At 54.7% G+C, this 27040-nt stretch overlaps 2 protein-coding genes across 6 annotated transcripts in view; one reads left to right on the top strand and one right to left on the bottom strand.

The window, feature by feature from the left end:
- PAK6 (p21 (RAC1) activated kinase 6) overlaps positions 1-27040 on the top strand; it is a 38180-nt gene extending 11140 nt beyond the window's left edge. For 3 of the 5 annotated variants that reach the window (XM_017867914.1, XM_017867924.1, XM_017867934.1), the window contains exons 3-11: positions 2748-2859; positions 14665-14873; positions 15698-16351; positions 21774-22271; positions 22414-22547; positions 22905-23031; positions 23110-23235; positions 23710-23844; positions 25461-27040. In XM_017867914.1, the coding sequence (XP_017723403.1) occupies positions 14670-14873; positions 15698-16351; positions 21774-22271; positions 22414-22547; positions 22905-23031; positions 23110-23235; positions 23710-23844; positions 25461-25628 (2046 nt within the window). In that variant the 5' untranslated portion in view covers positions 2748-2859; positions 14665-14669 and the 3' untranslated portion in view covers positions 25629-27040. Of the gene's footprint in view, positions 1-1799; positions 1852-2125; positions 2262-2747; positions 2860-14664; positions 14874-15697; positions 16352-21773; positions 22272-22413; positions 22548-22904; positions 23032-23109; positions 23236-23709; positions 23845-25460 lie in introns of those variants that run through there. The other 2 variants (XM_017867944.1, XM_017867936.1) reach the window with 2 other exon arrangements.
- On the bottom strand, positions 1683-6748 carry LOC108526792 (uncharacterized). The gene is made up of 3 exons (XM_017867686.1): positions 6635-6748; positions 2097-2894; positions 1683-1985 (listed from the first exon to the last, which is right to left on the bottom strand). Exons 1-3 carry the CDS (start codon positions 6746-6748, stop codon positions 1683-1685), a joined length of 1215 nt encoding a protein of 404 aa, XP_017723175.1.

Genomic DNA, 27040 nt, shown 5'->3' with positions numbered 1-27040 from the left:
ATTCTTGAATACCTCCAGTGATGGGGCACTCATTACCTCCTTGGTCAGTCTAACTTGACCCTCTGCCTCTCTCAAGGCCCCAAACCCACTGTAGCTCCCAAGGAGTGGGAGGAACCCAGGGTTTCCTAGAGTTACTCTCTATAGGGTGAGGATGGGACTTGGCTAGTAGCCATTCTAGGGTACCTAAGCCTGGATTCAAACCAAATTAAATACCAGTTCATTTCTGGTAATATTCTAACATTCACACTTTATCATAGTTCTGTTCAAAAGTACTGCTTGGAGCTGTGATTTGGGTATATAAGGCATTTGTAGTAAAAGAAAATAATTCGCATGTGCATTCATGAATCAGTAAAAATAATTTAGGGTGTTGATTCCAGGTTAGACAATATAATGCATTTCATTCTAGCTTTGGTTCATGGTTCCTTTCAAATCCTCAGCAACGAATCTCTCCCGCCTCCACGCAGCATATTCTGCTTCTGCAGCCAGCATCCGGCCAGTGCACCCATGTCCTTGGGTAACTCATCTGTGGGGGGAGCCATTCTTGTATCACCTGGTCCCCCTCCCACTGCCCCCTCATCCGAGGCCTAGCAGTCAGCTTCCTGGGTGACCAAAGGAGGTCAGAGTTTGTCTAAGTGGGTCAGGCCTACAGTATTGTCCAGTCAGAGGAAAGAGAAAGAATCCGCGTGGGAAAGACACAAAGAGGAGGAGGAGGAGAGGACGGAGTAAGGGGAGGAGAACAGAAACTAAATATAAATATTGTGTTGGGGATGTTGGGGATGGCAGCGAGGACCTATGGTTAGCTGGCTGGCTCCCACACCACTGTCCCATGGCACACAGGGCCAGCATCTGCACCTGGCACCATGCTTTTCCAAGGAAAGCTGAGGGCATTGGACTTGTGGTGCAGCCACACAGGGTACAGACCTGTTTGGGGCTGGCAGGTTCCCACGGGTTGCCTGAGCTCTATTTGGTGGGTGCCTTAGAGTAAACTGTGTGTAACCAATACAGCCTGTAATGCAAAAGATTGAGCCATGAGTAGCATTGATACGTCTAAAGAATCAGTGAACAAAGATAAGTGGCCATAGTGACCTCAGTTAATCATTGAAGTCTGAGGTGCCCAACAATGATTTTTTTAAATCCCTGCACTGTCCTTGGTCCCCGCTCTGTGACACTGGCAGCCACCCAGCCACCACTTGAGGGCAGCCATTTAGAGTCCACATGTACTGAGTTTCCAAGCCAGAACCTCCTCAGCACTCAGCACTCAGAGAGAAGAGCACACATCTTCTCTCTGGGGGCCCAAGACAAGGAGAGCAAAGGTCTTCTCAGTTCTTTATTTGGGGAAGAGACAGGTGATCCCTGTCCCTTCCCCCAATATAGAAAACACCCGGTACCCCAAAAGAAACATGGCCCGGGGGGCAGCCAGGAGTGAGCCCCTTGGAATGGCCATTCTGATCTCAGGCAGGGACTGCTGAGGACAAGCAGGGGATGCCGACTCTGGAACAAAATCACAGGCAGAGAGCTCCGAAACAGGCCCCAGCGGCGCTCCTGGAAGCTTTCTGTCGGTGCGGGTCTTCTGCCCTAGGACTCTCAGGCTAGAAAGTCCTCAGGACTCAGGACTGCGCAAGGTCTGACAAGGGAACTGGAATCCCTTAAATCCCACTTTCCTGCCTGCGCAAGGGGCTACCTCAGCACAGTCTTGGGGCCCTGTCCACATGGGACAGATCATCCAACGTGACGGGTTTTCGGACTTCCGCGTGGGCTCTCCAGGATGTGTGGGTGGGCACACGCGGCCCCGCGACAAAGGAGAGTCGGCCCGCGGCTCTGGAGCGTGCATCTGCGATGCCAGTGAACCAGGTGATTACACACAGCCGGCACCCAGCTGGTTCTCCGGGTCGGGTTTCCGCGAGGCGGCCACCGGGCCGTGGAGCCGCAGGCAGGTCCCCGCGGCTGTGGCCGGCCAGGGCCCGGAGGCGAAGGGCGGGCGGGAGCTGGGGGCAAGCAGGTGGAGAGAGAGTTAGGCAGCGGGGCGCCCCTCGGGCAGAGGCCCCGGCGACCCTGGGCAACTTCTCCCGCGCTCTGGGTTCGCCGCCGCGTCCTACCTGAGGCCACACCCTGAAATCAAAACCGCGGCCAGGTGAAGCCGGCGCTGCACCAACGTGTAAGCGCGGCCCCTCCTCGGCGTTCCCGCGCCGAGGTCCCTCCCGCAGAGGGCGGGCCCGGCTCCCACGGCCTCTTCGAGCGTTCCTGGGCTTCCCGCTCCTCAGGTGGGTGCCCCGGCTGCCCTGGAGGGTCGCGGCGAGAGGACAGGCCTCCCAACACGCGCGGCCCCCTTCCTGGGTGCCCATGCCCCGAAGTTCGGGACCAGCTGGCGCCAGGCGAGGGGCTTTGGGCGTAAGCATCTGGAGTTCCGCGCCCCTGGAGCGGGACCTCCCTCCGCGGGCGCCCGCCCGGCTCGGGGCATTCGCGTCCCCGAGAGGGCGCAGCAGTGGGGCCTGCGAGCGGGGGCCGGATGGCCGCGCCAGGTCGGAGTGCGGCGGGAGAGGGGCCGCCCCGGAAGCGGTGCTGCGCCCAACGTCCCCTTCTCCCCGTGAACCCCGCAAGGAGGCTGCCGCCTCTTGCACCTGAGCCAGGAGTTCAGTGGGGAGGCGGGAGCGGGGCGGTTCCCAACGCCTGGACGCCAGCCAGTCGCAACACCCGCGGGAACACTTGCTGCATTTGCCATAATGCATTTCTGATCTGTTTCCGCGCAGGCCTGCGGAGGACTGGCCCAGGAAGGTCCCAGGTCTTCCCTCTCCTCGGCACCTAAGAGAGCTGTCCAGAGCGGGTGAGGAGTCTCGAGGAACAGGCGAAAGGCGCCGGAAGGTGAGTGAGCGAGCGTACCCCGGCCCTAGAGCCTTCTGTACCCATTTTGAAGAGCAGGCAGGGAGGGACAGTGGGAAGGCAGGTGGCCCTCCTGGGCTGGCTCCTTCCTGGAACTGCTAGGCAGCGGAGGTGGTCCCTTCCAAGTGCCGTCTCTCGATCCTTAGTGGGTGCATGTTAAGTCACTTCCACCACTTTGCCCCATGGCCCCACGGTAGGCTGGTAGACGTCAAGGCCTCAAATGGCCCGCCCTGCCCCTGGGTCCATCTTCAGGTCTGATTGCCATCAGGTCTGATGCCAGTCCTGGGTGAGGGTGTCACCGCGGCAGAGTGCAGGGAATTCATGCTGGGGAAGAGGTTTCCAAACAAGAAGGGTGGTGGCAGGCCCAGTGGCTGTGCAGGGCAGGGTGGGAGGCAGCCGCGGGAGACTCCTGCAGGAGTCACACGTGAAGCTGCCGCGCTCCACACACCCCAGCCCACTGCTCATTCCCCAGGTCTCCAGACCTGCTCAGGTGGCATCCATCCGATCTGGAGTGCAGGTGCTGCTAGGAGCACTGGAGGCTAAGCCATGAAGAGCTCCCAGGGTTGCATTTTCTGTATCTTGCTCCATTCTGGTGTTTTGTTTTGTTGGGGGGGGGGGCGGGGGGCTTTTCTGACTTGTTTTTCTGGGTGAAGGGGGCAGAGGGGCTCAGGTCTGTATCCATGCTCATTTTTTGTGGCTGGTGTGGCATAGGTTGCCACACTGGGTAAAAAAACGCCTGATTCCATGCAAGGTTAAGAGTCAGCCTGCAATGCCATGAATTCTACATGGTATATAGGACAGTAGTCAAAGACACATTTGGAACCAAAGAGAGTGGGGTTTGAATCCATCCAGACTTTGCCTTTGACTCCTTAGACAAGTTGCTTCACTTCTCTACGAACTTATAAAAGGCCTCATCTGTAAAATGGGAATGTGAATGCCTTCCTCATAAGGCGGTTGTGGGGAGTAACTGCCTCATCAGCCTCCAGCTGCTATGTTGGGAAGGGCTAAACCACTCTGAGTGCTCCCATCCTGGAGAGCTTTGAGGGCAGTCTGGCTGTTTGGCAAGCTATTGTCAGAGGGTATTAGAGCAAAGCAATAAGAATAAAGTAAAGGTAGGGGTCCTTGGAGGTCACTCGAGTAGTAAGAGACCCTAATTCAGGGTCTCTGGACCTTGTGGTGACCGAGGGAAGGGGCCATTTCTGGAAGAGGATCTGGCTTGGGCATCAGAAACAGCAGCATCCCCTGCATGTCACACATGTTCATGTGTTCATGGGTGACTCTGGAACCTCAACTGTTGCCTGGGACAGAGGGAGCCTCTGGCTTGAGCTTCCAGTCCCATCTCTGCTCTGCATAGCTGTGTGATCCAGGGCAGGTCATTTGACTTCTCTGGGCACTGGGCATTGTGGATGAACCTGGAGTTTGGAGTCGGAGAGATCTGACTTTGAATCCCAGCTCCACACTTCATGTCTTGGACAGTTACTTCTCTCTGAGGCTCAGTTTCTTCATCTGTAAAACAGAGCTTGCACTGGCTACAAATAGTACCATTAAATACATGAATAAAAAGCACCTAGCACCATCTTTCCTGATGGGCACTTTATAAGCATACCTTTCTTTTCTTACCTCCTCCTCCTCTCTCCAGCTCCCTGCTTTCTTTAAAATGGGCCCAGCAGGTTCAGCCCAACTCACAGTGGTGTTGTGAGTATAAGGAGGTGAAATAGAGGTCTGGAAAGTTAAGGGCTGTAGGAAAAAAAGGCAATCTTGTGATTAGGGATGCCAGAGGTTCCTTCTACCTAGGCATTGAGGACCCTGTGCTGAGGACTCAGACCTTTGTGTGCAGAGGCTGTGGAGAATCTGGGGTAGTGAGAAGGTTCCTGGCTTGCAGCCCTCCCAGGAAGCCATTCTTCAGGTCTTGCCTTAGAAATAACCGCACGCCCAGGAAAGCCCAGTGCTGTGCAGCAGGAGGGGACAGGCAAGAGTTGGGATTCGAGGTACAGTAAATGGAAGTCAGAGGGCTGGTCTGGCCTGAGCTGCTGCTGGACCGCAGCACTGTGTGTACAGGCTGAAGCTGGGCCCAGGAGGAGGGCCTGAGTCAATATTGACCTTCCTTGGCTGGCCGGCCTGCTCTTCAGCATCTCATTCAGCTGGAGTGTTGACACAAGTGACTGAACGAGCTGTATTATTGTATTCTTTTAAACAGCAGCCCATTATCTCTCCTCTGGGGGTTCACTGGGGCCAGTGGTGTGTGAATGGTGACAAAGGCAGGCAGCCCAAACATTTTGACAGATTACCTGTCCTGCTCTCTGCCCTGGCCCATGCCGCATCTCTCTGGGTCCCTCAAGTGGGACAGCAGAACTTCAGGGTCCTGCTCATCCTCCCAGGGCCTCTCCACACTTCAGCACAGTGACCCTGGGCAGGTTGCCTGAAGCTTGTGGGCATCCACATGAGGGCCACGACCTGCGTCTAGCACCCTCCTCCCCTGCAGGTGACAGCTGAGCAGAAAAGCAGATGGAATGTCCTTCCTCCATGTATTTTGGGGGCCAGGATAGGGTGCTGGGGTGCCGCCTCTCCTGACTCTTGAGTCACGTGAAGAGGAGCAAATGGCAGACTCGGACCCCAGTGGAGGCTGAGGTGAGACAGAGTTCAGCTCCACATAAGGATCAGCGAGGGGACAGAGGGGACAGAAGGCAGGGGCTGCAGGGGGAAGTTTTCATCGCTGAATGAGTTCTGGCAGAGTGCGGGCAGCCTCCTGTTGGGAATACCAGAGGGACTGCAATTTGGGCTGAGGGGAAGGTCAGACCATGTCAGGAGCCCCACAGATCTTGCATTACCATCTCTTCTGGCTGCAGAAGGTTGGCCTAGGGCAACATCTGTTTGGAAGAAGCAAGCAACCGCACAGGAGTGAGGATTTCCTCTCGTTTACCATGGTCCCCAGAGCCTGGAGTAGAGTAGGTCCGTAACAGATACTTTTTGAATAAAGGAATAGTATGATTTCCCAGCCGGGCACAGTGGTGTGCTCCTCTAGTCCTAACTACTCAAGCAACTGAGGTGGGAGGGTGGGTTGAGGCCAGAAGTTCGAGGCTGCAGTAAGCTCTGATCGTGCTACTGCATTTCAGCCTGGGCGACTGAGCGAGACTCTGTCTCTAAAAAAAAAAATTTTTTTTTTTAAACAAACTTCTGAAAGTAAAGTTTGAGAAAAATCCTTCTGGCCAATGAGAATAGTCCAGTGAAAGACTGTCTTCTGTTCACAGTAATTCTCAGCCAAGGGGTCGGGTGAGGCCTGTCACCTGTCAGAATGTGTGTGGGATGACAGTTCCCAAAGGGGGTCACGAAGAGGTCAAGAAACCCTGCTGCAGGTCTCAGGGCGTCAGGGCCCAGCCCTGGAGGTGACAGGGTCCTCCGGAGGCCACTCAGACAAGATGGTGATGGTAGTCGGGTACTTACCTAAGTTTTGTAGCACTCGAGGGCTCACCTCTGTCTTGGGGCTGTGATTCTAGAATGGGCCCTTCCCCAAAGTGTCTTGGGTGGGCCTGAGAATAAAAGAGGGTGGTGGTAGGAGCAGATGGCCACTGCAGCCAAGTTCACATCCGGTTCTGGGTCAGACTCGTGGCTGCCTCTTCTTTGCCTCTTGGCTTGAACAAGTCACTTCGTCTCTCCTTCTCTGCATAATGGAGACAGTACTCGTGCTACCTCACAGGCTTGTGGCGAGGAGATCACATGTGTGAAATGCTCAGCCCAGAGCCTGCTGCTTACAACTTACGCTAGGCGTTTCCTGAGTGACGACCATGAGAAATACCCAAAGCTCCTCCGTGAGCAGGAACAGATGCTCCCCCTCACTGTGCCTGGAGAAGCTGGCAGAGGTGAATGAATCCATCCCTTGTCACCTACAAAAATGCCGAGGGCTACAGAAGGCAAGTAGGCCAAGGTCACAAGCTGGAACTTAGGAACACCAAGCCCAAGGTCCACGCCCGCTCGGCCTTGTGGCTCAGCCACGCTGAACCGGTGCTCGGCCTTGTGGTCAGGACTTGAGCCCTGATAAGCAGACATGAGCCTCGCTGTGAGAAAGCCGGGGCATGACAACCCCCTCTCACTCCCTGGCACCTTCAGCAACCCAGGAGCTGGCCCACTAGGCAGCAGCCTCCTCTCTTCCCAGTCACCCGGAAATGGCAGGGAATTCCACCAGCTTCATTTCTAACAGCTTCCCAGCAATCCGAGCACTTACACAGCCAACCCAAAGCTGACCCCTCCAGGTGGCTGCAAAGCCCTTTAGACTCACTTTTTGAAAGCCAGCTTCCCAGCCTCAGCACGTTCTCGGGAATCCCTTCAGTGGGCTGTGCCCTTTCCTTGAAAGGGACTCAATATGTGCAAACAGCCCAAACTTACCTGAGGCCAGGTCTGGAGGGTCAGGTGGGTGACCACGTGGGATACCACCACTTCTGGTGAAAAGTGGGGTGACGGGTTAGGAGGACAGCTGAGGTGGGCTCACAGTGGCCCCAAAGGCAGTTCCCAAAGAGGAGTTCTGGAAATACCAGAGCATGTTTGAAACAGGCAGGTACATTCCCAAGGGGTCTGCCTCGCACAGCAATGCTCATTTGAATGCCCACGCTCTGGCTTGAGGTTTAAAGGCAGACTCATCCTCTGTAGTGCCACCCTGCATTTGTGGGACCCTGATGGCTCTGGTGGCCCTGGCATCCCAGGGCCTGGCACAGGGATGTCTCCTCTCCAGGGAGGAGACGTTGTTGGGGAGGGTAGTCCACCCACAGCGCAGCTGCTTTTCTCAGCTGTGGACACTAGACCAGCCAAGCCTCAGTGCTGTGCTCTGGGAATCCCCTTGTCTCTGCGGAACAGCAGCATCTGCCACAAAACTTACCCCGCTTCAAGCCAAGGCTGCAGGTTGCCTTGGGCTTGGTGTTCCTAAGTTCCGGCTTCAGGCTGAGCCCCTGCAGAAGGGTTGTGGGCGCACCCTGTGCTGGAGAGAACACGCACCTGCTGTTTCTGTAGCTTTTCCTAGATGCCAGGCCCTGACCATCACAGCCCCCACCATGACCTCTTGGAAACATTTTACTCACCTCTTGCTGGGCGGAAAAACACCTGGTTCCTTGCAAGGTAAGGGTCAGCCTGCAAGTTAGGACGGCCCCAGGCCCCGTGGCCTCTGACTCACAGGTCAGCCCAGGAAAGAACTTAGCAGGCTCCTTCCCTGGAGGGGCCAGCCCTGTCCTACATATCTCACCATATCTCACCCGTTTCTGTTCATAAAGACCTCCAGCAAGAGAGAAGAACCACAGCCAACTCAGTCTGGGGTGAGCATGGTGGACAGAGCAGGGGCTCCGGAATCAGATCTGGGTTCAAACCTCAGCTCGGTCATTTCCTGGTTCTGCGCCCTCAGGCAAGCTGTTGAACCTCTTTGAGCCACATCTGGATTTGTGGATAACAATTCCTCCTCTCAGGGGCGCTGTGAGGATTAAATGAGTTAACCCTCGGAAAGGGCTTGGCACCTAATAGGTACTCAAGAAAAGTTCCTTCCCTTTCTGTGTCTGAGACTGCCACTCCTCCAACACCACTGTCCCACTCCTCAGCGACCCCAGGTGCACGGCTCCCTGAACTGTCCACCGGCTCTGCCTGAACTCCTCAGCTCCCTGAACTCCTCAGCGACCCCAGGTGCACCAGCTCTGCCCTTGGCTCCCTCAACTGTCCACCAGCTCTGCCCTCAGGTTTACTGGAGGTAGCAGCATTTCCTTCAGAAAGCCTGTGCCAGGAACTGTTGGCCCCCACTGGCCAGGCTCCGGCTGGAGGAAGCCCCACAGCAGGGGAGCTTCCTTCTTGAACTGGTTTGGGCTGGACCCTTCCCTCCCAGCCCTGGGCATCCCATCCCCCTGATGCAGTTATGGGTCAGCCAGCAGGAAGATGTCCGCAGACATCCAGAAGAGGGAAATTCAAAGCAGTCCTCACATACCGCGGTGCATTTCCAGCCTGAGGTGGAATCTTCAGTGTGGCCTCCCTCCCCTGTGTTAGGGCAAGGTGTCAGCCAGGAGGGGCTGGGGCTGTGCCCGAGCTGGCCATCGCGCTCTGCTTGTTGCCACTTCAGGGTCTTAGGCTCACATCACTTCTTTCAAGCTAGGCAGGAGAAATGGCAGAGTCTGGCTGGCTGAGGGGAAGTCCTCCTCCTTCCTCCTCCTGGTGTCTTCTTGAAGGAAAGCTGCTCCACTAGATGAATTGCGTGCCAATGGAGATGCTAGAGGGGTGACAGGTAACAGCTGGCATGGCCTGTTTGACTTAACCTTGGGGCCTCATGGCTGGTACAGCACCTGCCTCCGTCAGCCCGGCGGCCTTGGAGATATGGATGGGAAAAGGAGCCCTGGAAATGGCAAGTGGAGGCCCTGCTGACCGGGTGGGTGTGCTCTGAGGACGTGGCCTGATGCTGAGGAGAGTCAGGGCATGTTTTGTCCTGGATGATTCACTCACGATGACCAGGGCAACACTGGTCCCATTCAGGTGGGCGAACGTCTCTTAGGCACTCAGTCTCCATGGATCACTCTTCTCTGTATTTAAAAATACTTTGTTTTTGGCCGGACGCAGTGGCTCACGCCTGTAATCCCAACACTTTGGGAGGCTGAGGCGGGTGGATCACCTAAGGTCAGGAGTTGAAGACCAGTCCGGTCAACATGGTGAAACCTCATCTCTACTAAAAATACAAAAATTAGCCAGACGTGGTGGTGGGCGCCTATAGTCCCAGCTACTCAGGAGGCTGAGGCAGGATAATCACTTGAACCTGGAAGGCAGAGGTTGCAGTGAGCCAAGATTGCACCACTGTACACCAGCCTGGGCAACAGAATAAAATTCTGTCTCAAAAAAAAAAAAAAAAAAAAGTGTTTTTTTAAGAGAAGCAATCGTCATCTTTAAGGAAAACTTAGAAAAAGAGTAGAAAGATGTGACAGAAGGACGTCACCTGTAGCCCCACCAGGAAAATGGGACAACTAATATTTTGATGTATTTCCTTCAAATAGCCATTGTATTCACACTGCATTGACAAATTACCATAGGCAAAATCTTTAGAAATCCCCTACCCCTAATCTATATCATCAAGAATTCCACTTTGGGCAAAGAAAACCTTGATCTTTAATTTGTGTCTGGGACATATCAGTGTAGACAGGTTTAGGCCCCAGCAGGTTGTGGGCTCCAGGAGAGCCCACCAAACCGGGCCCCTCAGAATGACCACACTGGACCTCAGGGAAGGGACAGCCAGGCTACGGGTGCCCGCCACCACTCCCACTGGCTTTATTATTTTACTTTTCACGCTGAGGTCTGTGATCTGTCTGTATAATTTTGGAGTATGATATGAGCTCATTCTTCCAGATTCATTTTTTTTCATGCAGATATCAAATTATTTCAACTACATTTATTAAAAAGATCATCCATTCCCCCAGCATGTTGCAGGGTCACCTTTGTCATTAATCAAATGACCTCATAAGAGTGGGTCTATTTTTGGATTCTCTCTTCTGTTCCATTGGTCTATTTGTCAATCTTTTTGCCAATTCCATACTAAATTGATTATTGTAGCCTTATAATAAATCTTAGTATCTATTTAGTATAATCCTCCAATTTTGTTCGTTAAGATTGTCTTGGCTATTCCTAGTTCTTTATGTTTCTGTATACATTTTAGAATCCGTTTATCAATTTCTACCAAAGGAAATATGCTGGGATTTTGTTTGAGATTTAAGTAAATCTGCAGGTTAACTTGGGAATAATTGACATTTTTACAGTATTGAATCTTCTAATCTATGAACATTCTTTAATATCTTTAATAATATTTTGTATTTTCCAATATAAGGACTTTTATATCTTTTGTTAGATTTATTCTAGATATTTTGTATTTTTAATGTAAAATGGTATCTTAAAAAAAATTTTTTTTTTCTTTTTATTTTTTTGAGACAGAGTCTCACTGTGTCACCCAGGCTGGAGTGCAGTGGCACGATTTCGGCTCACTGCAAGCTCCGCCTCCCGGGTTCACACCATTCTTCTGCCTCAGCCTCCTGAGTAGCTGGGACTACAGGCACCCACCACCATGCCCGGCTAATGTTTTGTATTTTTAGTAGAGACGGGGTTTCACTGTGTTAGCCAGGACGGTCTCGATCTCCTGACCTCGTGATCTGCCCACCTCGGCCTCCCAAAGTTCTGGGATTACAGGCGTGAGCCACTGCGCCTGGCCCCTTTTAAAATTTTTATGTTGTTACTGGTGTGTAGAAATCCAGTTGATTTTTTAAAATATTGACCTTGAGGCCAGGCATGGTGGCTCACGCCTGTAATCCCAGCACTTTGGGAGGCTCAGGTGAGTCGATCACAAGGTCAAGAGATCAAGACCATCCTGGCCAACATGGTAAAACCCCATCTCTACTAAAAATACAGAAAGTAGAGCTGGGCGTGTTGATGCACGCCTGTAGTCCCAGCTACTTGAGAGGCTGAGGCAGGAGAAGCACTTGAACCTGGGAGGCGGAGTTCTCAGTGAGTCGAGATCACTGCACTCCAGCCTGGGCAACAGAGCAAGACTCCATCTCAAAAAGATATATGTGTGTGTATATATATATATATAGTCCTTGAATCAAGGACCTTTTAAATTCACTCCCTTAATCCCAGTTTTATGTAGATTCTTCCGCATTTCCTACTTACACAGTCATGTTGTCCCACGCAGTGTTGGCCTCACATTTCAAATGAGTCCTGGCAGCCCCCTTTACGTGGTTGATTTTCCAGAGCTAAGTGATGGCCTCTGGTTTCTAAAGCTCTACTCCCTAGGCCTCAAAGCCTGAGCTCAGCTGATTGCTTCTGCCGACTCCCACCCTCACCATCACCACTCCTGGCCCTGGGACAGCCTCTGGGCTGTCCTTCTTTCTTCTCCAGCCTCCCTGCTGCCTCTGGGAAGAACTTGTGCCGGAATGGCTCACTATTAGAGTGGACTCAGGAGAGGCCCCCAGAGTCACTGAGACCATTTGCTAAAGATGCTCTCCCTGTGCATCTCCAGAGCAAAAGCTGAGTGCATGGGAGGGGCAGGGGAGCTGGGGAGAGGGGTGCTCTCGGGTGGGTGGTGAGGGGCGAATTCGCCAGCTCTTCTTCAGCTGCAGTCTGTGTCCCTGCACCTCCAGAAGACTTCACAGAGCTAGGGAGGAGGGCAAAACAGGCAGCTCAACTAATCCAGGGATAGCGGGTCTGTCCAAGAGACTGGGGGAATAGACCTGCTGAATAAAGCCTCTTCTGTAGCAAAAGGCAAAGGCTGTAATCTCAGCACTTTGGGAGGCCAAGGCAGGTGGATCATTTGAGGTCAGAAGTAAGAGACCAGCCTGGCCAATATGGTGAAATCCGTCTATACTAAAAATACAAAAATTAGCCGGGTATGGTGGTGGGTGCCTGTAATCTCAGTTATTCAGGTGGCTGAGGCAAGAGAATCACTTGAACCTGGGAGATGGAGATTGTAGTGAGCCCAGATGGTGCCACTACACTCCAGTCTGGGCGACAGGGCAGCAAGACTCCTAGAAAAAAAAAAAAAAAAAAAAAAGGCAAAGGCCAAATGGGAGGAGGACAAATTCTACCAAGCCATGATGTATATATGGCAAGGTCCCCAGGTCCCAGACCCCTGACATCAGGCATGACCCCTTTGACTGGTAAGTCTAAGCAGAAAGTGGTTTGGTGTTACTCCCAGACTTGTATCTGCCCAAGTGCCAGTGTATGGAGGGCCTGAGCGTCAAGACAGGGATACAAAGAGAGGTGACATCCCAAGAGAAACAGCCATCATGTATGGGGACTCTGCTTACTTCACACACCCTAAACCCTATGAGCTGTGTTTCATTAACCCCACTGGCTCAGATCATTTCGGTAACTTGTTCAAAGTCTCTCCAAATTAGTGGGAGACTCCCTACAACTCACCTGCAGCTCACACAGGTTATTTTATTGCAAAGTGGTTGGTCTGTAAGGGTCCCGCCCATGTGGCTCTGCCTCTAGGGAGTGTCTGGTGGACTCCCGAACCTCCAGACCCAGCAGCACGACTGACATTGAGATGTGACGTGGGTTCTGATTGAGTCATGCATGGTGAACTCCTAGTGGGGAACCACTGGCTGTCCAGGGTCCCTGCCTTTCTGCCAGCTGCCTCCCAGGTCTGCGACCTCCTTCAGAACCTGCCAAAATGACTAGGAAAATGCTGTTTCCAGAGGAGGAGCCAAAAGAGAACACGACGGCCCTGCACTCCAGATCCTCGGGTGGATGAGTAATCCAAGCTTTCAGTTCAAGAATCACGTTTCAGTGTGTTTCTTGAAGCCTGGAAGTGACCTTTTCCGATACATAAGAACCCAGTGAGCTGTTTCGAACCTCTTCAGATCCGAAAGCATTCAAGTGGCAGCCCTGACCCTGTCTGCCATCAACATGTGATCCCAGGTCCTGGGCTCCCCTGAAGGCAAAACTAGAGCAGCCCTTTGGAAGTGTCCTTCCCCTTCCCAGGCCCCCAGCTCCCCACTCTCCAATCTAGCCACGCTATCCATTGCAAGCCTGTATCACATCTGTGGATGGAGCTCAGCACAACCTTAGGCAAAGCCAGAATCAGCAAGGCATGAGACACAGGCTTGATTGCAGGTTAAGTGTTTTTGTTTTGTTTATTTTTTTGAGACAGAGTCTCACTCTGTTGCCCAGCCTGGAGTGCAGGGGTGCAATATCGGCTCACCGCAACCTCAGCCCCCTGGGTTCAGGCGATTCTCCTCCCTCAACCCCATGGGTATCTGGGACTACAGGCACGTGCCACCAGGCCCGGCTAATTTTTTTGTATTTTTAGTGAAGACAGGTTTTCACCATGTTGGCCAGGCTGGTCTCAAACTCCTGACCTCAGGTAATCCACCTGCCTCGGCCTCCCAAAGTGCTGGGATTACAGGCACGAGCCACCATGCCCAGCCCAGGTGATGTTTTACATAGAGCTCCAACACCAGAGAGAAGAGTGTCAAGGGGAGGTGGTGCTTTCTGCCTTCTCTGGAGAGCTTGACACCTAAGTTAGCTGCTCCTCACCCGCCCCAGGCTCTCCTCTTGGCTCAAGGCCTTTCTGGAATTGAGGTAAAGCACCTGGTAATCGTGAAGGCCCTTTGGAGGATCCCTGATACATAATAGTCCCAGCCCAGGCGGCATGTCTGTGATCAGCTGGTTGGTTTTTTATTAATGTATCATATTAACAGGTTCGGCCATCCGGGGACAAAGCTGAATTGTAATAAAAAAAAACAAAAAGCCAACAAAAAAATAACTTTAATATACTGTTGGATTCAATGTGATCGTTTTGTTTAAGATTTTCATAGTTATGTTCCTAAATGATATTGAGTCAAATTTTCCTTTCTTGTACTCTCCTTATCTGGTTTTAATAATCAGGGTCATACTCGTTTCGTAAAACAAGCTTGCTAACTTTCCTCCCTCTTTCCCCCTTTTTAAAATTCGTTGACAGTGGAATGATACTTGTAATGGGCTTTGGATTTTATAGAAACAAACGCCCCGAGTCTGCCTGCTCCGCAGGGGACTTGGCACAGACAAGAAGACACCTCTTTTCCTTGTTTATAGTCTGCATTGGCTTATTTATGGCGCTTTTGTTGTTTCTGGGACTGTTCTGCTGGGAGCCAGCCATTTCCCTGAGGAAGCAGAGATGAAAGTGGAGGGAAGCCCTAGGCTTTTAGGGGAGTTTTGCTGGGGGAGGGGAGGGAGCCCTGAGCCTGGTGCCCCAGCCCCTGCTGCAGCCACCCCTCTTTCCTGCAGGAGCTCAACCTGACTCTACCTTTACAGGCATCATGTTCCGCAAGAAAAAGAAGAAACGCCCTGAGATCTCAGCCCCACAGAACTTCCAGCACCGTGTCCACACCTCCTTCGACCCCAAAGAAGGCAAGTTTGTGGGCCTTCCCCCACAATGGCAGAACATCCTGGACACACTGCGGCGCCCCAAGCCCGTGGTGGACCCTTCGCGAATCACACGGGTGCAGCTCCAGCCCATGAAGGTAAGAGGGGCAGGCAGGGATGAGGTTCAGCCTCTCCCAGTACACAGACAACCATGCCTGGTTAAACTTCAGAAAGGCCCCTGGAGGAACCACCTACTTCACAGCTATCAATTAACCAGTCATTTTAACTCCCTGCCTGTCAGCCTGCCATTCTCTCCCTGGGTAAGCCAGGGTGAAGGAGCCTGGGGAGACCCTCTCTCCAGGATGGTGGGGTTGCCAGACTCAGCACATGAAAATGTAAGATGCTCAATTGCATTTATATTTTAGATGACAACGAATAGTCTTTTAGAACATGTCCCATTCAGTATTTGGACCTGCAGCCCCATAGGGACTGAGGGCTCTCCCAGACCAGGAGAATTTTAGTTGTGAGGGTCAGGACTAGTAGACCCAAGAGCCTGGTAGAAGTTGGGATCAGGGGCCCTATCAGGGTTTGGAGCCCACGACGCCAGTGTGTGTGGAGGAGCCTCCTGGCCTGGTCTCTTTTCCTCAGTGGGCTGGGCACATCTCTCCCAGCCACCCGTGGAGCTAGAGAATGGAGCCCCGCCCCCTGAGCCTCAGCTCCCTGGCCCAGCCGACCACACCCCTGGGCATGCTGGATGCAGCCCCATGGCACTCACCATCTGCTCTGCTGATGCTGGGCCTTCTCCCCGCATCCCTGCATCGGGCACAGGTGGGACCCACAGTGGCCCTATTAATGGAAGCAGGGAAGGTCTTTAGGCAGTCCTCCCCAGGGCCCCCAAGGACATTCTCTGACCCTGATCTCCCGGCTGCCCCTCCCTGCCACAGTCAGGCGGCTCCCACATACTTCTCTCTTCCCCCTACAGACAGTGGTGCGGGGCAGCGCGGTGCCTGTGGATGGCTACATCTCGGGGCTGCTCAACGACATCCAGAAGTTGTCAGTCATCAGCTCCAACACCCTGCGCGGCCGCAGCCCCACCAGCCGGCGGCGGGCACAGTCCCTGGGGCTGCTGGGGGATGAGCACTGGGCCACCGACCCAGACATGTACCTCCAGAGTCCCCAGTCTGAGCGCACCGACCCCCACGGCCTCTACCTCAGCTGCAACGGGGGCACACCAGCAGGCCACAAGCAGATGCTGTGGCCCGAGCCACAGAGCCCACGGGTCCTGCCCAATGGGCTGGCTGCAAAGGCACAGTCCCTGGGCCCCGCCGAATTTCAGGGTGCCTCACAGCGCTGTCTGCAGCTGGGTGCTTGCCTGCAGAGCTCCCCACCAGGAGCCTCACCCCCCACAGCCACTGGTAGGCGTGGAATGAAGGCTGCCAAGCATGGCTCTGAGGAGGCCCGGCCACAGTCCTGCCTGGTGGGCTCAGCCACGGGCAGGCCAGGTGGGGAAGGCAGCCCTAGCCCTAAGACCCAGGAGAGCAGCCTGAAGCGTAGGCTATTCCGAAGCATGTTCCTGTCCACTGCTGCCACGGCCCCTCCAAGCAGCAGCAAGCCAGGCCCTCCACCACAGAGCAAGGTAAGTCAGGAGCCTGGTCTGCAGCTGTCCACTGGGGAGTGGGTGTAGGGACACAGGCCCTGCCTGGCCTTCCCCTTGGAGGACTTACAAAGAGGCTCCCTGGACTGCTTCCGCCTAAGGCGGCAGAAATGTGCACGGTAACCTCTCCTCTAAGGAGGGTGGCTTGCCGCCTCCTTCCCTCCCTTCCTTTCCTTCTTTTCTCTGTGGCAGTTGTGTTGTTTCCCATTTCTGTCATTATTTGTTCCCGAGTGTGTGGCCATAGGAAAAGCTGGATTTGCCTTGTCCGGGGGCAGCAGGAGGCCGACTTGTGGCATGTGTGACTGGACTGCTTCAGATGCGCATTTTTCTTGTGAGAAAGGAAAAGATGAAGGGAGCCCCGTGGTGGCATTTCTTGGCAGGCAGAGTGGAGCACCTTGCCACTTCTTGTAGGCTCTCCAGCATCCTGTCCGTAGCGACGGTAACCTCCTTCCCCATTTGGCAAAGAGGAGACTGACAGAGAGAGGGTGAGACACCCCAGGCATGATGGAGAATGAGTCAGAGAAGGAAGGTGGGGAGTACTCTGGGGCTGCCTGTCTGGCCCGGGCCCTCTTGGCTCATGACTCTTGCGTATGAAGGCTTTACAAGCACAGCAGTCGCTTGTTCTTTAGCTCCTTCCTGGGAGGGTGGAAGGCAGGCCTAAGAAACGACTGCTGATAGTGGCATGGGTCATACAGCCTCCCCTCCCTCCTGGGAGGGCTTTAAGACAAGCCTGGGTCCTCCCCTGTCATCGGTGGGGTGAGTGTGGCCTGCACAGGGTATCGGTTTGGGGATGGCCTGGACTACAACCTCCCTCGGTTACTGCCTGCCGGCTGAGGTACTCAGAGAAGGTTCTTGGCATTGTGCACTCCAGTCCCCTACTAGGTTAAAGGACAGTGGGTTGGGGTCCCCATGGGGTGTGGCTTGATGTACCTGTGAGAGGAACATGAGAATCTGTGAGCTGCAGGGTGTTGGGAAGGCTGTGCCCCTGGGGAGACTCGGCCAGAAAACTAAGGTAAGATCAGGACAGTGCACCCTGCTGGGAAGGTGAGAATCACAGCCTGACCTCCCTCTGTCTCTCAGGAGTCCTGCTGGGAGGCCTCAGGGATTTGGAGAAAGGGGTTGTCAACACTGGGCTGGGCACTCATTTGCATATTTCTGGGCTCCTACCAGCTCCCCACAGCACGGGGGAGGCCTGTCCATCCCTGCACAGTGCACTGAGTACTCACCATGGGCCACTGCTGCGGGGAGAGGCCTGTCCATCCCTGCACAATGGACTGAGTACTCACCGTGGGCCACTGCTGCGGGGTGTGCTGGAATGCCCCCCATGCTTGTGGGAGCAGGTGGTAGTTATCTTGAGTTCGACAAATCCAGGGCAGTGGTTTCCTTCTGGGCAACTCAGACACACCTTTTGAGAGTGCTGCTCTGGAGCCAGACCTCTCAATGGCAAGGCTGAGACCCCCTGAGCTGCTCTGGGCCAGGGCTTCTCAGTGTCCGCACTGCTGACGCTCAAGTCAGGCCATCCTTTGTGGTGGGCTCTCCTTGCACTGTAGCAGCCTCCCTGGCCTCTACTCACTAGAAGCTGGTGGTACCCCCGGTTGGAATAACCAAAAATGCCTCCAGATATTGCCAAATGTCATTTGAGCACCCCCATTAAGAACCACTGCCTTAAGCAAATTCAATAACACAGATGGGGAGCATCAGCCTTCCTCCTCCTCCTCCTCCACCACCTACCCCAGGAGCCCCCAGATCAAGCCAGCAGCCCTTGGCACTGGAGCTGACTCTGGACACTCGCAGCAGCTTCCAGAATGGCAGTTAGGCCACAGAGGCCATGCAGTGTGCCAGGCATGGCTGCAGGACGGTCTGAGTATAGACTCCGGGGCTCCTGTACCTAGCTCCAGGCAGGGAGGCCTGGAGTCTCTCTAGCAAAAGAGAACAGGAAGACATGGCTTGGGGGCACAGAGGCCAAAGAGGCAAGACAGTTTGTTAGGAGCTTGCAGGGTTTAGACATGTTCCACTTAGAGTCGGAAGGGCAAACATTGGTTAAGCACCCACTGTGTACTCCGATATATGTCAAGGATACATGGCACCAGTGGGATTGCAGCAGGGGAGTCGCAGCCACGGGCGTCCGTGGGTTCCAATGCCTACAGGACAACCAGACAAGCCACAGGGTTATGAGGATTACATGAGATAGAGCATTGAAGGCACTTGTCAAAGTGCTAAGCCCTCAATAAATGGCTTTATTAGTAGTATATGAGATGGCTTCTCGCTCTGTTGCCCAGGCTGGAGTGCAGTGGCGCAATCTTGGCTCACTGCAACCCCCACCTCCTGGGTTCAAGTGATCCTCCCACCTCAGCCTCCCAAGTAGCTGGTGTTACAGGCATGCTCCACCATACCCAGCTAATTTTTATATTTTTAGTAGAGATGGGGTTTCACCATGTTGGCCAGGCTGGTCTCGAACTCCTGACCTCAAGTGATCCATCTGCCTTGGCCTCCCAAAGTGCTGGGATTACAGGCACCTGAGCCACTATGCCAGGCCGGCTTTATTATTTTTAAAAATATTATGCCATGGCCTCTCCCCTTTAGGATACTTACAGTACAGCCCCCTAAGCCCGCAGCTGGAGAACCATGGCTCAGGGCGGGAAATGAGGCATTGATGTAAATGTATGCATGACTCTTCTAGTGGCTTTCTTCCCAAGAGGTCTGTCACATGAGTAACTTCAGAATTAATCCAGAGCCCATAACAATTAATTAATTCCACTGTCGTGTCCCCCTTTCCCTTTCTTGTGTGGCTTCACAAGTTTCATCTGATCCTTGCTTGTGATTACATCGATAAAAGCTCCCTCCCTGTGGAACAGGCAGTGAAGCCAATGAAAGGACACTGGGAACCCGACCTTGCCAGGCTGAAGACCGAGCCAGCTCCTGGGACTCCCCAGCCGGTGTTGCAGACTCTGCTGGTGCTGGGCTACCCCTCCCCCAGTCTCCAGACGCAGGCTCCGCCCTGAGCCCAGCCAGCACCTGCAGCAGCAGCAGCACAGGGACCTGGCCCGTGGAGACAGGGAAGGAACCCCCACCTCGGCCTGTCCACGTGGCTCTCGCTCCCACGCCCACACGTCCTCAGAGTAGAGCTGGCCCATGCAGAAGCCCTGGAGGCCAGGAGGGGAATGATCTCATTTTAGAGCCTTTCTTAGGAGCTTCAGGATGAGAGGTCATCAGAGCCACCTCAAGAGGAGCTTTAGGTGGTCCCCAAGCTTCTGCCCCGACCCACATGGATGGGTGCCTGGAGAGCATGTTTTCTGAGTTAAGTCCACACTCAAGCCAGCAGGCAGCCTCCTTAGCACCCCGAGCCTTTCTACAGGTTGACTGTGTGATGCAGTGAGCCCTGCCCCACTTCCCTCCCTGTCCCTGCCTGGTGACGTCTCATGGAACCTCTGTTCCCAGGACCTGGCATCATAGCCTCAGTCATGGCCATGCTCCGTCCACCCCCTTCATAGCCCTCCCAGAGGCTCCCTGAGGCCATAAGATCATACTGCCCACTCATGCAGAGCTTCTCAAAGTATGTTCCATGAGCCTCCTAGGACGCAGGGACATTGTTCAAGTGCAGAGTCTCTGCTCTAGGGCCCCACTGAATCAGACTGTGAGGCGGGAAGTCCGCAGTTTACCTAGCTCCCCCGATCACTGTGTATGTCCCTGCATCGTAGCGGAGACGGGGGCGCAGAGAAGATGACTCGCCTAAGGCTCACTGCAGGGCAGAGCAGCCCAGGGCCAGGCCCCAGGTCCTGACAGCCCAGTCCAGGGTTCCCACTGCTCCACCACACAGTGGATGGTGACAGTGTCACAGTGGATGGTGACAGTCAGGTGCTGGCGACGACATGGGAGAATGTTTACTGTCCAAATGCACTCATTAGGGATGGAGTGAGTCCAGGCAGTCCTGGGAGAATTTCTAGCTTCTTTCCTGTGAAGGTCAAGCACACACTCGGGTGGGCAGGCAGGTGTGGGGGTGGCAGAGGTCTGCCCCAGCATGGCTTTGGGCCAGTAGGTGTACCTGTTCCACCCTAAGCAGGCCAGGGATTTGACTGGAGAGTGGAAGCCCTGAAGCCGTGGGGAGTCGGGAAGGAAGGGAGTGAGGGTTGCTAAAGACGTTGAAAAGACTGTGGTGGGGCCCAAGGCCCAGATTTGGGGTTTGGGGTCCCTGAGCAAGCATCCCAGCTCAAACTTACTGCTTGAGATTTCCTGCAAGTTGTTTCAGCTCTGGGATCAGGACCAGGACCCACTGGGCACCTAAGACAATGGCTTCCATGATGGGTTTGCAGAAGTTCCTAGAAGGCTTTCTCTGCAGCCCCTGAAGCATCCCTCTCCAGGTGCCCTTTAAAACACATAATCCCTGGGAGGGGTCATGGTGCACATCACCGCTCTTTGGGGAGAACCCAAAGATGGGCGGGTGCCTTTCCTGCCAGAGAGAGCAGGAGGGCTTGGGCTCAGAAAAGCAAGAAGCCCCACAGGCTTCCAGGGCTGGGCCTGAGCAGGGCTCACTGGGCGCCCAGGCTGCCCCTCTGCTCCCCCTTCCCTCCCTCCCCGCCAGAGCCCACGAGGATAGGCCCCCTACCTTCTCCTTCCTCCGGGAGGCTCCTTAGCCAGGAGTTTCATGCCTAGGAGGAAGTGGAAGGATTCCTTTATGGGGTCTTTAAGACATCTCCTCATCCCTGGCCTCAAGGCTTGGGTTTGGCTGGACCTACCCTCCTAACTCCAGATCTCTCTGGCACCAGATTCCCAGCCCAGGGGAGACACCTGAGGACCCCCCAGATGGTGACATACCTCTGTGGTCCTCTGTCAGGGACATAACCTCCCAGCACAGATTCACAAGCAGGCCTATCAGGCCCCAGGTGTGGCTCCCCTGCCTTGGTTCGGGGAGTGGAGACACAGCTGCCCACTGCTCCCCACCCCACTGCCTGGGCCTCTTCTGCCCCCATGGGTTCTGGAGTGGAGGAGCCTTGGGAGTGAAGAATGCCTCTGACCCAGATTCTTCAAGCAGCCTCTTAGCACAGAGGAAGATTCGGCCTTACAGCAGCCTCCCTGGGTCTAGCTACCAATCGCCAAGGAAGAAATACCCAGCACAGGACCCGGTGGGGAGTGGCCTGCCCTGTCTTCCCCGGTGCAGTAGGGCAAGTGGAAGCAGCTGTCTTGGGCCTGCCCAGCTTGGCGCCCTGCGGGGGGCTGCTCACACAGGACTGTGGCTGGGCTTCAGCTCCGTCTGAAAATCTTTGCTCAGAGCACCTCCCTAGTTTGATCTGACACCCTGCCTGACCCTGCCAGAGTCCAGAGGTCACGGCGGCCAGTCCCTGCCTCTGGGAAAGTTATTCCAAATGCTCACACAGCCATGCCCCTTCCTGTTGCTTTGTCCCTGCAGCCCAACTCCTCTTTCCGACCACCACAGAAAGACAACCCTCCAAGCCTGGTGGCCAAGGCCCAGTCCTTGCCCTCGGACCAGCCGGTGGGGACCTTCAGCCCTCTGACCACTTCGGATACCAGCAGCCCCCAGAAGTCCCTCCGCACAGCCGCGGCCGCAGGCCCGCTTCCAGGCCGGTCTTCCCCAGCAGGTTCCCCCCGCACCTGGCATGCCCAGATCAGCACCAGCAACCTGTACCTGCCCCAGGACCCCACGGTTGCCAAGGGCGCTCTGGCTGGTGAGGACACAGGTGTTGTGACACATGAGCAGTTCAAGGCTGCACTCAGGATGGTGGTGGACCAGGGTGACCCCCGGCTGTTGCTGGACAGCTACGTGAAGATTGGCGAGGGCTCCACCGGCATCGTCTGTTTGGCCCGGGAGAAGCACTCGGGCCGCCAGGTGGCCGTCAAGATGATGGACCTCAGGAAGCAGCAGCGCAGGGAGTTGCTCTTCAATGAGGTGGGAGGACAGGGTGGGACAGGCGGGGGCGTTGGGGATGGGCAGTGAACAGCCAGCCAGGCTGGACATCTGTGAGCAGGGGCAGTGGGTGGCCATGCTTCTGGGCACCGTGCCCGGCACTCAGGCCCCCACCTGCCCCCAGGTGGTGATCATGCGGGACTACCAGCACTTCAACGTGGTGGAGATGTACAAGAGCTACCTAGTGGGCGAGGAGCTGTGGGTGCTCATGGAGTTCCTGCAGGGAGGAGCCCTCACAGACATCGTCTCCCAAGTCAGGTGGGCAGCTGGGAGGGCTGGATCCTGAGTGCGGGCTGCCCTCACCATGGCCCTGCCAGAGCAATGTGTTGTTTTGCCTGTGGCCCAGAAGACTTGGGATACCTGTTGGATCATCCTGGGCTCCCCTGCCTGCTGGGGTAACTGACATCCAGGGGTCTTGGGACTGGAGAAGAGAAGGGTGGCTTCTATCCAAGGCTCAGGCCCGTTTTCACCAGGGCTATGGCCTGAATGTGCTGCCAAACAGATTGCCTGGGAGCCATGGGGCCTAGCACCAGGGACTCCTACTCTGCTCAGCCACCCCACAACCTGCCAGAGCTAACGCTCTCTTCCATCGGGCGGCCCCACCTTCCTATCCAGGCTGAATGAAGAGCAGATCGCCACTGTGTGTGAGGCTGTGCTGCAGGCCCTGGCTTACCTGCATGCCCAGGGTGTCATCCACCGGGACATCAAGAGTGACTCCATCCTGCTGACCCTGGATGGCAGGGTAGGTTCCATACTGTCCCTGGCATAGCCACGCTCCCACTTCCTCCTGGTCCACCACTCACTCCCCTTTCAACCCTAGGTGAAGCTCTCGGACTTCGGATTCTGTGCTCAGATCAGCAAAGACGTCCCTAAGAGGAAGTCCCTGGTGGGAACCCCCTACTGGATGGCTCCTGAAGTGATCTCCAGGTCTTTGTATGCCACTGAGGTAATCGTTCCCTCCACCCGCCAGACCTCCCAAAAGCAACTTGGAAACTGGCAGCCCTTCTGTTGTGGCCCCTCCAGTGACCTCACCAAAAGCAGCCCTGGTTTTCAGAGTCCCACCTAGTCAACACTCTTCCCCCTTTCCATGGGGCTGCTCTCGCCCATGACCTTGCTGCCAGGAACAAGTCCTGCAAGTGCTTTCCTCAGCTCAAGGGCAGAATGGGGTATGGCCAGGCCTCCCATGGATGATGGCCTTTCTCTGAGTGACTGACAGCTGTGTCCCTATAGGCAGTGGTCACTCATGCAGGCAGTAACTGGCCACAGGGCAGGTGGCCGGGGGAGGAAGAAGACAGACTCACGAAGGAGAGCTGGGGCCAGCTGTCCCCCCTCCACCACTGCCGCCACCAGGACACGGCTACCAACGGGCCGGGCCAGGCCAGGCTCTGGCCATGGGGTCAGGGACATTTTCCTCCTGCAGGTGGATATCTGGTCTCTGGGCATCATGGTGATTGAGATGGTGGATGGGGAGCCACCCTACTTCAGTGACTCCCCGGTGCAAGCCATGAAGAGGCTCCGGGACAGCCCCCCGCCCAAGCTGAAAAACTCTCACAAGGTCAGTTGGCACACAAGGGTGCGACCTCGCAGACCCCATTCCTCCTGAGGCAAGAGGACCAGAGCCTAGGCTCCCAGCATCTCCCTCCCACAGAAGCTACACGGTCTGGGCTCCTGGAAAAGGCTCCTCTTTTTCCACACAAAACCTGCCCCTGGGTGTGGAGCCGCATCTATGCACAAGTTCGCATGTGCGCTCCAACAAGTCGCCTCCCACGGCTGTGGAGGGTTGCTACTCGGCAGGCACTGGTCGGAAGCCCAGGTGGGCCCATGAACAGGGAAGGCCAGGACACCAGCAATCCCTGCTGTCCCAGAAGGAATCCGGGGAAGCTTCACTGAGCACAAACCTTTCTACCCCAAGTGTCGGGAGATCCATACCATGATTCGATGTCCCTGTCCATCACGGCGAGTCGGCTCATGCTTCATTATTGCACACCCCGACACAGCTGAGCCACAGCATTCCCCTTAAAGCCAGTATATGTGCATGGACGTGTGTGTATACATGTAACCCTTTTTGCCAAATCCGCCCCAACCCCGCAGGCCTTACTGTGGACGCCCCCTGCTGGCAGGTCAGCACGAGGCTGCTAAGTGGCATCGCCATCTGGTGGCCAAAGCTAGAAATGTCTCAGGGGGCTGAAGCCTCGCCTCTAAATGGCAAAAAAAGAGTTCTGTGGCCCCAATACAAAGCTGGATGAGAGGACCAACAGGAAACATCTTCCAGGACAACCGCCCCTTGGAGCCTGCACTGCTAACTCCAAAATTAGCATATAAAGATCTCTAGTTGGCTAATTGCTCAGAGGATGTAGCCTTCTGCCCAAGACTCAGCCTCATCTCAAGATACTGGCTCAAAATGAACCAAGATAAGCCCTTGCCTTAGACTCTAAGGCCTAGAGCAACAAAGAAATCTTCCTTTTCATGTCTCACTTTCTTTTCTATTTTTCAGAACACTTCCTCATCCTTGACCTGTTTGTTTTGTTGTTTTGTTTTTTGTTTTGTTTTGAGATGGAGTCTCTGTTGCTCAGGCTGGAATGCAGTGGTGCAATCTCAGCTCACTGCAGCCTCCGCCTCCTGGGTTCAAGCAATTCTCCTGCTTCAGCCTCCTGAGTAGCTGGGAATACAGGCACGTGCCACCACGCCCGGCTAATTTTTGCATTTTTAGTAGAGACGGGGTTTTGCCATGTTGGTCAGGCTGGTCTACAAACTCCTGACCTTGTGATCTGCCCAACTTGGCCTCCCAAAGTGCTGGGATTACAGGCAATGAGCCACTGCACCCAACGACCTGTTTTTAAAATTTTCTCGAAAGCCCTATGTGGCAGACAGGGCAAGCATACTTTATCACTAGCCCATTTTACAGATGAGAAAACTGAGGCCTAGAGAAAACTGTGACTTGCCTGAGATCAGGGATAGAGCCAGGCCTGGATCACTGATGCCAATTCTCTGCCCCTTCCACAGAGCTATAGCATCTGAATGCTGAGAGCCTTGGGGGGTGGGGAGGGGCAAGGGGACAGGAAGTTAAAAAACCAGCGAATTCAAGACTTTCAAACAATGACAGGGCCAGGCAATCAGGTCACCCCAAAGTGACTACAAATGTGGCTTAATCTCACTGCCCTGTCTCTACAGGTCTCCCCAGTACTGCGAGACTTCCTGGAGCGGATGCTGGTGCGGGACCCCCAAGAGAGAGCCACAGCCCAGGAGCTCCTAGACCACCCCTTCCTGCTGCAGACAGGGCTACCCGAGTGCCTGGTGCCCCTGATCCAGCTCTACCGCAAGCAGACCTCCACCTGCTGAGCCCACCCTGAGTACAACCTGCCACCTGTGCCCACAGGCAGGGCACACGGGGCAGCCAGCCTGCCGGCAGGGCTTGCCTGCCTCCTCCTCTCAGTATTCTCTCCAAAGATTGAAATGTGAAGCCCCAGCCCCACCCTCTGCCCCTCAGCCCACTGGGCCAGGCCGGACCTGCCCCCTCAGTGTCTCTCCCTCCTGAGTGAGTCCCCAGATGGAGACCCCTTCTACAGGATGACCCCTTGATATTTGCACAGGGATTATTTCTAAGAAACACAGAGACCAGCGTTCCTGGCCTCTGCAGCCAACACAGTAGAAAAGGCTACTGTGGTTTTTTAAAGGTAGTTGTCCACTAGTGTCCTAGGCCACTGCAGAGGGCAGACTGCTGGTCTCCACAGATACTTGCTGTTCTCAGCTCCAGCTTCAAACCTCGGGTCTCGAGAGGGCCACGGGGTGGTTTTTATGACCTGAATCCCACTTCCTCCCTCACGTCTGATGTCCTGAAGGTACAGTCCCAGCTGTACGGCCCCTCCCCACCCAGAACTGTGAATGGCCTGCTCCAGGCCATGGCTGTGGGCAGGGAGTGAGGGGGCAATTTCTGAGTGAAAAAGAATGGGGTCGGTGGTGAAGGTGCTCTCACTTTACAGAATGGAGAGAACATCGTGTGTGTGTGTTTGTGTATGTGTGTGTGTGTGTGTGTGTGTGTGTGTGTGTGTAAGGGGGAGGAAAGCCACCTTGACAGCCCAGGTCCCTTCAGGTCACCCACAGCCAGCTTCAGGAAGGCTGCCCCATCCTCTCTCCCACTAAGTTCTGGCCTAAAGGGACCTGCTTTCTTGGCCTGGCTTCCACCTCTCCAGTCCTGTGTCTACCTGGCCATTGGAGTGGTCCATGCTAAGTCTAACACATCCTGGGGGCTCAGGAGGCTTCTGAGCTTCTCCTGTACTGTGCAGTGTGAGGGCCAGAGACAGCAATGTAAGGAATGGTAACTGTGTTACCTTTCAAGTTTATCCCAATAACCAGGCCATCAGGGACCCATTGTTCTCTTCAGAACCCTATCTGGGAGAGAAGGCGAACCACCTCCGGGTTTCCATCACGCCAAGGTCACAGGCACCCGTTTGTGCAAACCATCTGCCCCGGCTGCCTCCACAGACAGCTGTCTCCTTGTCCTCCTCAGCCCCGCCCCACTTCAGGGCTGCTGTGAGATGGAATTCCAGGAAAGAACTTCAGGTGTCTGGACCCTTTCTATCTAGATAATATTTTTAGATTCTTCTGCTCCCTAGTGACCTACCTGGGGGCAAAGAAATTGCAAGGACTTTTTTTTAAGGGTCAGAGTTTTCAAAACAAAACATCTTCCCTAGAAATTTTGTGAATTGTTTGCACTTGTGCCTGTTTTAAATTAAATTGAGTGTTCAAAGCCA

Source organism: Rhinopithecus bieti, unplaced genomic scaffold (assembly GCF_001698545.2).
Source record: "Rhinopithecus bieti isolate Rb0 unplaced genomic scaffold, ASM169854v2 scaffold_115, whole genome shotgun sequence".
NCBI lineage: Eukaryota > Metazoa > Chordata > Mammalia > Primates > Cercopithecidae > Rhinopithecus > Rhinopithecus bieti.
This window is presented reverse-complemented; position numbering and strand designations above follow the sequence as displayed.